A 13,908-nucleotide genomic window follows, 5' to 3' on the forward strand; every position below is an offset into this window, starting at 1 on the left:
GGGGGGGCCATTCCTCCCAATCACGCCCTTCCAGGTCTCACTGTCATTGCCCACGTGAGCATTGAAGTCTCCCAGCAGAACGAGGGAGTCCCCAGAAGGTATGCCCTCTAGCACCCCCTCCAGGGACTCCAAAAAGGGTGGGTACTCCGAACTGCTGTTTGGTGCATACGCACAAACAACAGTTAGGACCCGTCCCCCCACCTGAAGGCGAAGGGAGGCTACCCTCTCGTCTACTGGGGTAAACCCCAATGTACAGGCTCCAAGTCGGGGGGCAATAAGTATACCCACACCCGCTCGGCGCCTCTCACCAGGGGCAACTCCAGAGTGGTAGAGAGTCCAGCCCCTCTCAACCTCACGCACAAGCTCAGGCTCCTTCCCCATCAGAGAGGTGACATTCCACGTCCCAAGAGCCAGCTTCTGTAGCCGAGGATCGGACCGCCAAGGTCCCCGTCTTCGGCCACCACCCAACTCACACTGCACCCGACCTCCTTGGCCCCTCCCATAGGTGGTGAGCCCATGGGAAGGGGGACCCACGTTGCCTCTTCGGGCTGTGCTCTGTGCTTACACTGGTAAGCTAAGTGTAAAATTTTCAGCTTCTTTAAGGGCTATCCGTATCTTTTTAAATAAATGTAGATAACAGTTGATTGCTTTTTCCTTTCACTTTATGGCATGTTGTTCAAATACACTGAGAAGCAGATGAAGTTAAAATACATTGCTATTTGCTCTCACGGGTGTTACCAATGTAAAATGTCTCCTGCTGTGACATCAACGTAAATACAAATTAAAACTACCATACAATAAGCAAAAAGCCACTTGAGGCAAGAGAATTAATGAGGGCTCATGAATTAAGATACTGAATAATTTATATGAAAAGGAACAAATGGAAACTACACTCAGTAAAATGAAAAGCAGAGTATTTGCAAATTCAGTATTAGTTTCTGAAAGGTAGAACGAGTATAACTAGACTAAAAAATATGTGACCAAAGACACAGTCACTTGGTTGTTGTAATAAAAATAAATTAGTATTAAGATTAAAACAATAGTTCTTCTAGCTTAGACATAAATAATTATAAAATATCTACTACTTTCAAACCTGCTTAATTTAATTCATGGTTGCAGGGGTAAAGAGGAAGTAGTCACTATCAATTTACAGGAATAAAGATTACAAAAAGATATAAAACTGAGACTAATTTCTTAACAAATTTACAACTGATGAATAAAAACACCTTTTTACATGGCTGACACCTTAGTTGCATGTTCCAAGACCAGCTACTTCCTTAGAGTCACGCTCAGAGAACACATGATTTTAATGCATAATCGTCATGCTTTTTATTGAAGGAGGAGGAATGTGTATTCATCCATCCAGCTATTTTATGATTCCACTTTCTAAATGTTACTACTACATTACAGGGTAAGGGAGAGACACGGAGACCTGAAAACATCTTGCAAAAGGTTGGGCTGTTTTATAAGAGGTCTGCCCTGATGTTTACAGTTTTGAAATTTATAAACTTTACTTAAAAAGGATGACATGCAGCATGCTGGTTTGAATCCCAGACCAGTCACCATCTGGGTAGATGCTTGTGAGTTTGCCTCATGTCTGCACAGAGTATTTTTATCTTCTACCTGTTCCCAAACACATATGGAAAGTATGCAAGATAGACTGAAAACTCTGAACTGGTCAGGCTTGTGTGAGTGTGGTATTTGGTAGACTGGCACTCTATCCAGAAGTGGTTCCCATGTTATATGCCATTCTGCCCGAGTAATTTCCACTTTCCTGCAACTCTGAGTTGTAAATAGAGCATGAAAAATATGAACGAATAGTTAATATCAACAACATACATACTGCCCTGCATTGCTCAGTTGTCAAAAAATTAATTCACTAGAACAAATTAAATAAATCTAAATTAAGCATTAATGTTACCCAAATGAGAAATTGTGTGCTATATAAAAAATAACAAAGTGAAATAACAAAGAAACTAATTTCAAACTTCTCATATCTGTCTAATCCAATTCGAGGTCACAAGGAACCAGAGCCTTTCATAGCAGCAAATCAGTTTTAAGTTTAATTGTTTTAGCAATAATTTTTAAAGTAATTTTAATTTCCTTTTCTTAACAACTTTTGCTTCTAAAAAATAAACATTATGTTTTACTGCTATTTATCCTTAATGTAGTTGATCTACTTATCATTATATACCAAAAACAACAATAATAATAATAATAATTTGTTTGTTTTTTTTTATATATTCTGGGATAGTCCCATTGCTACCACCTAAATTGGGCCTAGGCCAAGAGATTCTTTTATGTTGCGTCTGTATATGTTTTAGAAAATTTTGTTTGTGTTAAGGAATTTCCCCACTATGTGACATGTATTTAAAATGGCTGCTTTCTGTAATTTTATGTATGTGTATTGGTTTATATATAATGTCTGTAGGCTTTTGTGTAATGCATTAGGGATTGTATCAATGGTGGGTACAACATTGGGCACAATGATCACCTTGTCTATCTTCCACAAGTGGTGTATTTGTTCTGTTAGTTCTGTGTACTTATGCATTTTATTAGTGCGTGTTATGTGCTTGGTATAACAATGTCAATAACATATGTATTATTATTATTATTATTTGAATTTAAATAACAACGGAAAGGTTTCTCAAAATACATCACAGTCAATCAACTATTAACTGATTTTAATAACATGCCCATTCTTCCACAATGTTGCCTATCTAAGAGCATTTGATGCAAGGCTTGGGCCACCTCTGTACAGGAGAACATCCCATAGCTGAGCACAATACAGACAGGGTCAGTTTTGAATCACCTGTTTGCTTAACCTATGTGTTGGAATATTGTAGGAAACAGGAGTATCTGGATAGAAATGTACACTAACACATGGAGAACATGCAAACTTCATGCTGCGTGGAGACAAGGTCAGGACTCATGACAGGATGCACCATAATAGGATGATTTACAAATTAAAGGAGATTAAAATACACTTCATCTCATAAACTTGTATGGTGAGTGAGATTACCAGTAATAATTAATGGAAAATAAATTAAATGAATTACTAACATATGATATAATTTATTATGCACTTTTAATATATTATGGTAGTAATTGTATAAATTATATGTGAAATAAAATATTCTTATATAATGTAAAATGAAGAAATACAAAATTAGCAATAGTTACAATATCCAAAACAAAAGAACAAGTGTTCTGGTATCCTGGCACAATACAACATAATCTCATCAATCTCATCTCATCATATCAGAATTAGAGGGCAACAAAAATGAATAACAGAATAAAGTCACCATTAGCTAAGGGACAATAGAATTCGTATCAAAAAAATAAATTACAAAATTAAATTAGGAAAGTTAGGAAATGGATGTATAGATAGTTGTGCAAAAATTTCCAACATGATACAAGAGAAAATGTCACTCCCAACACTGACACTTGGTTAATAGATCTCGTCAGAGAATTCAGATGATTAAAGGCCACAAAAACAAAAGGGTATTCATAGACAGTTTATTGAGAGAGTTTAGGATAGATGAATTGCCAACATCAAAAGATCCAGACTGCTCCATCTTTTGCATGGAATGGCTGCACAGCAGATATTTAGGAGTGTTGCTGAGTTCTACACACGAGTTAGAATCAGACCAGTGCACCTGTGTAATCCAGCAAACTAATCACTCAAATCATCAGCAGCAACATGGTGCACCTTTTATAATCTTTTAATCCATCCTGCGGGTAAAGAATTGCATACAGAATTGTACCTCATACATACTGTGTATAAAATCATCACAATAGGGAGTGCAAACCAATGTGCAATACAGTGAAGTTTAAAATAAACCATCAGACCATTTTATAAGGGAGTATTCAATCATCTTTTTGTCTGACAAGATTTACACTCTGTGTGTGTGTAGCTGGAAAAACTGTGTGTTATAAACTGATAATACCTCAGTGACAACCAGGCCATTTTTAAACTAAAATAAAAAATATAAAGAGCTAGGTTTGTCACCATAAACTGAAACTAAAGAAAAAGAAGTGATTTCAAAATGCTTGAAAGAAAGAGCTTTCAGCAAGTATGCAGTTTGTATTACTTTTACCAGGAAACCATCAACTGATCTAATGGTAGCAGCAACTTAAGTAATTTGTGTATGAATGGGAAGTGTTAATGGAGAATTTGATACTTTTAATGCTGGTCTGTTTTTTTTTTTTTTTGTTTTTTTTTTTTGACTTTCATCATCAAAATTAAAGAAAATAAATCCAGCTTGTGAAACTCCCTGATAATCCAGTTCTGTCCCACCAATGCTTTTTGCATTACGTAATATTCATTAGGGCACCATTTTACACAATTTTTAATTTAAAAAAGCACTTAATAAAATATTGGATACTTAATAGTGTAGGAAAAGTAGAAAAAAAATTAGCTGTTTAGCCAAAAGTCTACTTTACATACAGTAACCACTTATCAAAACAATTTGTTAATGATATAAAATGATCAAGAAATTTATGACTTATAACATACACAATGAGTCTGAAATGTGTTAAACATGTTTAAGTATTGAAAAATCATACTTGTCAATGGGAAAATGAAACATTTGACATCCAGTGCATTTCCATTCTAGTACAGTCATCTGAGGTTGATGTTGCTGTTGGCTATAATGGCCTTAAGAAGGCAGGCTTTAGGATCCTGTGGTCTTCAGAAAATAGGAACTGAATAGCACTATTATGTGGTGCGCTTTACAAAGTGCCCAGTCTCTGCTTAATATACACACAGTGTTCTCATTATGCAGTAGGGAGTTACTCTGATTCATTTAGAGGACCTGAAATATTACACAGGTAAGTACCTATATGATTCATTATAAATTGGCATAACAGAAACAACAGTTTTTTACTTTTTATACTTATTTTATATATGTGGGAGTGCATCTTACTCTCTCTTTCTCTCTCATATACAGTATATGTATATATGTATGTACATGCATATATATGTATGTATGTATGTATGTATGTATGTATGTATGTATGTATGTATGTATGTATGTATGTATGTATGTATGTATTCCTCTGAGGATGATTCCTGGTAGGAATCGAAAGCTTAGGAATAAAAAACTATTTTAAGATATGACTCATTTTCTCACTTTGTTGATCTCCAGCTACAAGTATACTGTATATATACAGTATATAATATAATCATATTAGTAACATAAATATAAGCAGATATGAGTGTTTTAAAATTGATTTTATACATATCTATCTATCTATCTATGCGTATGTGTCTGTGTGTGTGTGTGTGTGTGTATATATATATATTTATATATATATATATATATATATATATATATATATACAGATACACTGGCCTCTATTCATTATTTATTGATAGTAGTGGGGTTACAATAAAATATATTTTTGACAAAAAGCAATATTTGACAAAAAGCAGTAATATACTGCTGCCCAAAATACATTTTGGATTTAAAATACATACCTGAATACCAGTTTACAGCCTTTTTCTCTAGTACAAAGAAATAAATGCATATACTTAAAAGGCATAAATTAAATTATACCTAATCTGCCCACTTTAAAAGTGATTAAAAAACAGATCACTTAAAGTAATGGGTTGGGTAAAGAAAATAGCAAAGTAATCTTTAAACTACAGAGGAACTGAATCGCATGCACGGTGTTGAATGCTTCAGAGGCAAAAGACCCAGGGTGGTATTTACTCATTTTGTTGCTCAAAGAATGGAGTAGACAAGACAAATCCCACTGGCTTGTTAAGTTGCATTTTTTTAAACCAGGAGTGGTCTGGCTTTATGTTACAACTGTGCACTAAATGCCTTCTCCATGTTTTGGTAAGTGTTGTAGTCATTTGGCTTTGTAGACTTGCATTTCTTAAGGAGACAAAAGCAGTGTTAACAGCTCACAAAAAAAGCAAAAAAGCATGATACAATTACAAACAGCATTCAAATGAAAATTAAGCAGGTTAGGGAGATGGGTGGATGGACGGATATCAATATCAATGTTTGGGGTTAGTATGAAAACTTGGTTTAATCCTGTGGAATTCTGAAAGCAAGATCATTCAAGCTCCTTCTCTTTACTTGTGTACTGTTTTATTTATCCTACTTTCTGAATCTAACAGTTTTGCTGCTTCTGTTTTGTTACGTATGTTGGTAGATGGTTTTGCATATACTGTAAAAAAGAGCTTGTGATGCTATTAAAGAGGGTATAAATGATCTAGACTGACCAATTGTTTTAAAAGGAACAAACAAAGATAAATTTAAATAGTAATCAATTTTCAGGGACAAACAGAAGAGAGAAAACATGCAGACTGCATACAGATAGTGATTTAATGCAAAGAATTATTATTACCAGTATGATTATTTGAACCCCATGAGATAACAGCACTAACAACCATACACCTGTGCAGCTCAAACCGTAGAAATATATATATTTTTTGTATTTACAGATTCTTTGCTAGACAGAAAGCACTTTACTTGTTAAACTTCTGTATTAACAGTAAAAGTCGTATAGGCTCTGGCACTGAGGGCACTCCACTAACTGTACATTGGTTTGATAATGGACATGGGGTAGGTGGCATGGGAGTCTGTGTTCCTCTTCTGTTTTGCATTTGAGTCTGAATGGACCCATAAAAAGTATAAAATGTTTTGACAGAGGATGGATGAATGATAGTTAGATATCTCATTTTTAATATGTGTCACTGTGACTTTCAAGATCATTTTAAAGGCATATGTAGTGTCTGGAGATAAATGTATAATGAATAAAGATATGGACAGATGAGAATAAACAGGTTTTAAAGAAACACACAAGCTGAACACCACATGAATTATTGTGTGAATTCTGACCATTAAAAAATAATGTATTGTGGTGTTTGTTTCCAATTAGGAAAGCTAGTCTCTGAGTATTTAGCTTTGTCAGATCTTTCTTTTTAAACATACCCAGACACTGTCAGTTACAGTAATAAAATCTTCACAGAAGACAGTCACATTATGCACACAGACAACATTAGAGCTTGATCAGTGAGTGTCTATTATGTCCATTAAGTCCTTGTGCTCTGTGGTGTACATAATTTTGTTTTATCTATCAGTTGTCTTTAGTCCTGTTGCTGACAAGCTATCCCAGCGTTTAACCTTTGGCAATATCACTTAAATCCTGGCCCAGATTACAACACCTAATAGAGGCCATGTTCAGTTGCTTAAATAATTGTTCATTCTATAAAAGATAACAAGACCTAGTGTTTTTGACAAAGCCTGCGTTCCAGGATACCTTTTCTTGTACAGATCACCGCATACTGTATGATCTACCAGTTGCTTGAATATATAATACTAGAAAGAGAAGGATCTGTGGTGGGTTGGCACCCTGCCCAGGATTGTTTCCTGCCTTGTGCCCTGTGTTGGCTGGGATTGGCTCCAGCAGACCCCCGTGACCCTGTGTTCGGATTCAGCAGGTTGGAAAATGGATGGATGGAAGCTTTATTGACCTTTGTGCTGATTGGTGTTCTTTATCAATGTTTTAGCAAATTTCTTATGCTTTAAGTAATTAAAACAAAATGCACACCTTAGCAAAGACTTCCCTTTATGTTATTATGCATTAGTGGATTTTTATTCAAGTTTTTCTTTTTGAGAAGTGTTCTGCAACTAGAGATTGTACTACCCATGTACTACATTTAACAAGGACAGTACAGTGGTTACTGCTGCAGTCTTGTGAATTTACAACAACAATATTTATTTATATAGCACATTTTCATACAAAGAACGTAGCTTTACAAGATGACAAAAGCATTTAATGTCTTGAGTTCTAATCTCATGCCTAGCCACCATCTCTATGTAGGATTTCCATGTTCTCCCCATGTCTCTGTGAGTGTTTCTGTGTGTATTGAGGTATGAATGCTACATCATTATTTGTGATTCTGAATTGGGCTCATGTGGATGATGTGTGTGTGAGTGGACTCTGATGGACTGGCACCCTGCCCAAGGTTGGTTCCTGTATTGCACCCATTGCTGCCAAGATAATATCTGGTTCCCTGTAGCCATGAATTGGATTAAACTAGTCTGACAACATTATATTTATAATAAAATAAGCTACAAGTTGCATATCGTATTAAATTATTTTGATACCAATCAATTCCAATGTATGTTAAAATACTGACATTTTTCAAATATTGAACACATTAAATGATTTTCATAAAACAGCTCATTGTGATCAGTATTTTGGTTTATTTGGATAAATCAGACTCTATTACCAATATATGCAGTGTAACATCCTAGTGAGAAGTGTATTCAAATGAACACGGATACAAGGTTGGGTGCAGTACTGCCCAGATCATGGAGAGGACACACATTGTCTTAAGAGAATGCTTGTTTCCCATCTTTGACCAGAAATCATTTCTGAACTCCAGGAGCACTACTAACCTCCACACAACCCCATCACTCAGCTTCTTAGTGTCTTCCAACCACCAAATCCTGGATAAAGCCCATTCATATTCTTTTTTTTTTTTGCAGTGTAGAACTAATTTTCCTTAAGGTATGGACCTTTATCCTATTCTTCCTTTTTTGGAATGGTCCAACCATCCATTTTCCAAACCCATATATCCAGAGCAGGATCATGGGAAGCTGAAACCCATCCAGCAAGTATCATGCACAAGGCAGGGACAATCCCTGAACGGAGCACCATTTGTTTGGCATAGTGTGAATTTTAATTTACTATACTATTTCCTTTATTATGTTAAAAACAGTATAATGTTTGGCACATCCTATTCAGTAAAATTGTTATTTGTTTTCTCATAATACTGCCAAAACAAATACAAATTCACTTATATCTAAGATTACCATTAAACAAAAAACAAAATATAATCAGATGGCCCTTATCAAAGTTTATCTTACATCACAAGTGGCTCCCAGAATTCCCTTCCTCATTTTACTGCAATCTTCAGGATTCCAAGAGATGGGAACAATTGCATTTGTCACTTCTTCTATGCACATCTTCTTCAACCTCGCTGTTGGTTTCATCTCACATTCCACTGTCACAGTGCAACTCTTCATCACGTGGCATGATTTACCTAAACAACAGGCTTTCCTCTCTCCCTGTGAAATCCTGTATTTCTATGTGATTACTGTGATTTTATCCATCCATTTATTCATTATCAGTCCTACTTAAACCCGATTCAGGTTTTTCATTTCATTTTGTTTTGTTTTAATTTTTGTTTAAACTTTACTTTCATCAGCCAAATCACACTTATGAATATCATATATGTGTATATTTTACATCAAAACAAACACAGCCAAGAATTCTAATGGTGTTTCTGTATCACAGTTCCAGGGACCATTGTTCAATTCCCAATGTTGGAACTGTCTCTGGAATTTTTTTCCTCACTTTTTTTTCTCCTAGAAGACACAGATGTGTGTAATGATTAAGCAGCACCTCTAAATTATAGGTGAGTGTTAGTCTCAAACAAAGGAGACAATGTGGGTACCTGATCCAGATATTCAAAATCCGCAAAGGTATAAGTTAGATCTAACAGAATTATTGTAGGTTAAGGGTGAATCACATACTCAACAACACAAGTGGAAATTAAGGGGAAATGCATTTAAGACACAAACCCAGAAAGCACTTCTTTACACAAATAGCTATAGAAAAAACTACCAAGACATGTAATTGAAGCCTCAACAGACTAAGAAGTATCTGGATAAGACATTGAGACTGCTTAGCTATTTAGTTAACAAGCAAACTCTTCTTTTTTGAAAGATTTCTTATGTTCTTAATAATAATAATAATATTTTTTTTGCATCTATATCAGCTTACATTAACGTTTTTGATGACAGAGAAGTTTTGTTCAGAAGAAAGAAGTGAAAGTAAATAAAAAAACACAATTCCTATAATGTAATGCGACATCAATATTCATATATATTTAATCAACCAATCTTTATATGGTGACTTGATTACAATATATTATAATAGATTTATAGTGGAATAGCATAAACCAGAATTATAGCCCTGCTGTTTTCATCAGCCAAGCTAAACTATTGATTATGTAAACATAATTAAGATTTGAAAGAGGTTCTATAACAGATAGAGACAGGGTGTATTTTACGTCTAGACGTCGAAAAATTAACACAAGTAGACGATTTTGACTTTTTTTTGCCTCGTAGAAAGAGACACGCATTAGGACCCAGGAGGTGCCGCTGCTTTACCTGTTGAGACACACAGGTTGAAGGATGTGGCCATATTTGGAAAGTGAGTCGTTAAAGTTTGAGGGCGAGGCTACCTGCATGACGTCGTCCACCATTATCAGGGCAATCTTGGCAGCGATTAAACTCAGTCTGGATTTCCTGCTTGCTTAGGTGTGTCGCAGTTTCGTTGGATTTTTTCTTGGTGAAGACGCATAGGCCTGGTTTCGAGTGTTTTATACTGAACTGAAGATTTAATCAACAGAAAGCTGATGGGGTGGCTTTTACCACTTGCGGCAATTACTGTTTTTCTCCAGGTAAGTTCTATTTTAATTTCGTGTTAAGTTCGCAGTGTTTTTACGTATCATTGTGTATGTTGAATTATTCTTTCGTTTTTTTAGCAAAACTCCGACCGTCAAGTATCTTTTTGGTCGTAAATCGCCCTTTTGAAAACTTGGTGCCTGATAAATATTTTCTACTGTGTGGAGAACCCGAAGTCAAATTGGGCCATAGTAAACTCCGGCTAGCTTTATGGGATTCGGTTCGAGTGTGGTTTGTTTTTTTAGTTCCCCAAACTTAAATGCTCCATCCACCTGTTTAACAGTGTTCAAATAAAACCTTTTTCACTAGGAATTTCTTTAAAACTATCCACTTGTGCATTGTATTTGTAAGTTTAAGAATGCCTACTGCTGCCCCGCCTTTACCTGCCTGGTCGTCTCGGTGTTAGGGCGCCCTCCACTTTTGTTCTTTTTTCTCTCCTTGGATCAATTGGGGGGGGTTGGGTGGCTAGATAAAAAATTTCACTCGGTGAACATGGCGATTGGTTTGAGTTTAGTGAGGGGCAATTTTTTAAAAATCTTTTTGAATGACGTTCTGCACCTGATACGATGAGCAAGTGGTCTCGTTCCGTGAAACTTAATTCAAATTACGATAAATACGGCATTCGTGAACCAAAAATGTTCCAGCATTGCCTCTTCAAAGTACTTCTAGACTAACGTGTATGTTTTATATTGCAGATTACCCAAAGTTCTTCTGGATTATCCAGTATTTCGTTCGTTTTTTTCCCAATGTGCTTGTTTTGTTTTCATTTACAATATATTTTTAGTTCTGTAAGTGTATTTATCAGGCAGTGAAACATCTAAATAATTCAAACGGTAACGCATTTTGCCAAAAAAAATTTTTATGGTCTTGTTAGTCGTTAGACTCTTATTGTCACATTCGTCACGTGTATAACACAGAATTAACAACGAAAATATTATTTCAGATATGGACGGGAGGATTTTGCCAAAAAACCATACCATGCCAGCCCGGCTTTTCATCCGACAACTTTGTCTTCACAGTTCACAGAAACCGACTGCACCGGGGTAAAATACTGGGTCGAGGTAAGTGAGCTTTACTTCTGTGTTGTCTCGTCTTGTCTTTATAGAAGCAAATCCATTAGCATATTTCTCGGTTCAGAGGACATTTTTTTTTTTTTAAAGTTTATAAGGTGCACGATCAGTATTCAGATATTGTGGCATTCAGTGGCAATCGATTTACATTTTTTGGTTATCCACTGGTTCGGTTACTTTTATATCGGTCAACTAAATATTACTAAAATAATGACGTGATCAGTTGCCAACCTTTAAATCAGTCAGTTGCTGTACTGCTTGGGTTTAAGTTGTTCGCGGTTTGAGTTATCGAGAAGGTAAAAAGTTTAAAAAAGGTCTTGGCGCTTGCTTGCGTGCGTGGTTGGATGCCAGCGGCTTTGGCTAAATTTTTTTTGTATAGCTTCTGTGTTGTGAGAGAGGGTATTGTAGGATTGTGTAGCTGCTGTACAAAACTGAGTATACTCTATATATCACAAATAAGGGACGTGCATAAAGGTGTGGCTGTTGGGCTGAAGCATCTGTCGTTTTTCTTCCTCGTTGGCCCAAGTGTGTACTTCTAGGAATACGACCCTCCTTTTCGGTGTTGGAAACGAAAAAAAAAACGGCGATAGGTAATGGACTACTGCTTACTGTTATACAGCACCTAGCAAACATTGTGGAATTACCACACTTGGAGGATGTTTGCCCAGCGTTTTTTAACCTCTTAGTAAGTAAACTACAGCTATAACACAGCAATTTGTATTTAGCTTCCTGAAACATTCCCCATACAAATTGATGGCATGTTTTTTTCCCAGATCAAGTAGAGGGATAAGTTATGGAATCGTCAAAAAAAAAACAAAAAAAAAAAAAACCTCAATTAGTACTTTGTTGCTCCTTCTCAGGCATAAGAGGCCCAGAATTCTTTGAGGCGTGGGCTTTTTAATGAAAAACAATAATCAACATCAAGCTGGTTCCAGCAGTGTTGTCTGATAGCAGTTGACAGATCAGCTTTGCAGGGTGGAGCCTTGTCATGGAGTGTTTTAATTTTTCACCAAAAATTTTCAGTTTGCTGGCCACATGTTGGAGTTGATACTTTTTCTTCAGAAGAAAAAAAAAAAAGCTTTAACATTCTTTGCTCTGTGACAAGATGCATTATAATCCTGAAAAAATTACTTCATCACCAAATCTGTTTTCTAGCAATTGAGTCAGAGGTGTTCAAAATTTCAATGTACATCTATATGTTAACTGTTGAGGTATTGGTTGCCATCATCCCTTGTTCTTTACCTGACATGACAGAACATTTTGTCCCCAGGTGCAAATTTGGATTTTTACAGATGGCCTTTATATACATACTTACCAGAATGACTAAAAAGGAATAACATTAGAAAAGCTGTGACTCAGGCATTATACTGGCTATTGTTGTTGGTATAAAGGAGCCCCTGTAGTTCTGTGGAATAGTTCACTGGCTGAAAGTCTGCCTTGTTACTGTGTGCAGTATTGTCCATAATGGCACTCAGGCTTGTTTTGATTCTTTAATTTGTTACTAACTCTATGGGGTCCAGAGTGTGTCCTATAACTGGGCTTGCCCATGTTATCTTGGTGATGAATTAATGTTTACCAGCCCATCTCACCACTGTGTAGAAAATTGCACTGGCCATCACAGAGTAGTAGATGATGTGATGAATGTTGCTACCCACATTAGAGGAATGCAGTCTCCTAAGAAAAAAATATCTGCCCTTTCTTATATAAATCCTCTGTGTTTGGGGACACCACCCAACCCTCCCCCCCAAGTACTTCTATAAGTGCACAACATACAAATCAACTCCCTAAATAGTGACTGTACACACCGGGGGCCTCATGTATAATGCCGTGCGTAGAACTTGCACTATAACGTGGCGTAAGCACAAAAGCGGGAATGTGCGTATGCACAGAAAAATCCAGATGCAAGAATCTGTGTGTATGCAAACTTTCATGTTCTTCCACTACATAAATCCTGATCAGCGTGAAAAGTAACGCACGTGCATGCACCTTCTGTCCCACCCCAACTCCTCCCAGAATTACGCCTCTTTCAATATGCAAATCAATATAAATAGCCCTTAAGCTCAGCCTTCTGTGAAAAGACAATGAGAAAAGCACGAGGGGAAAATATAAGAATTTCAGCGAATACCAAGTGGAGGCAAAGGAAAAATGTACTATTTGTTGGTTTAAACAGTGATATAAACAACAAAAGAAAGTTGATCAAGTGACCGAGTGTCGGAGAAACTCGAAAGCTCAAGTTCACAAAGTCGCACAGTACCCGAAATAAAAAAGAAGTCCCATATCAAAGTCGCCATGAAAAGGCGAGTTGTAGCCCACCATCTGAGTGTCATATAAAAGCTTAT

The 13,908-nt window shown here is 36.2% G+C and overlaps 1 protein-coding gene and 1 long non-coding RNA gene across 29 annotated transcripts in view; one reads left to right on the forward strand and one right to left on the reverse strand.

Moving 5' to 3' along the window:
• The window catches only part of cdh31 (cadherin 31), a 438,121-nt gene that overhangs the window by 217,183 nt on the left and 207,030 nt on the right, over nucleotides 1-13,908 (forward strand). For 6 of the 28 annotated variants that reach the window (XM_051932028.1, XM_051932029.1, XM_051932032.1 and 3 more), the window contains exons 1-2: nucleotides 10,296-10,495; nucleotides 11,443-11,560. The exons of 14 other annotated variants lie outside the window; for them this stretch is intronic. In XM_051932028.1, the coding sequence (XP_051787988.1) occupies nucleotides 10,451-10,495; nucleotides 11,443-11,560 (163 nt within the window). In that variant the 5' untranslated portion in view covers nucleotides 10,296-10,450. Of the gene's footprint in view, nucleotides 1-10,169; nucleotides 10,246-10,290; nucleotides 10,496-11,442; nucleotides 11,561-13,908 lie in introns of those variants that run through there. 8 more of the 28 variants (XM_051932043.1, XM_051932042.1, XM_051932031.1 and 5 more) reach the window with 6 other exon arrangements.
• Nucleotides 1-13,908, reverse strand: part of LOC127529178 (uncharacterized) — a 412,696-nt gene that overhangs the window by 164,716 nt on the left and 234,072 nt on the right. The window lies entirely within an intron of this gene.

This window comes from Erpetoichthys calabaricus, chromosome 9, assembly GCF_900747795.2.
Source record: "Erpetoichthys calabaricus chromosome 9, fErpCal1.3, whole genome shotgun sequence".
Classification (NCBI taxonomy): Eukaryota; Metazoa; Chordata; class Cladistia; order Polypteriformes; family Polypteridae; genus Erpetoichthys; species Erpetoichthys calabaricus.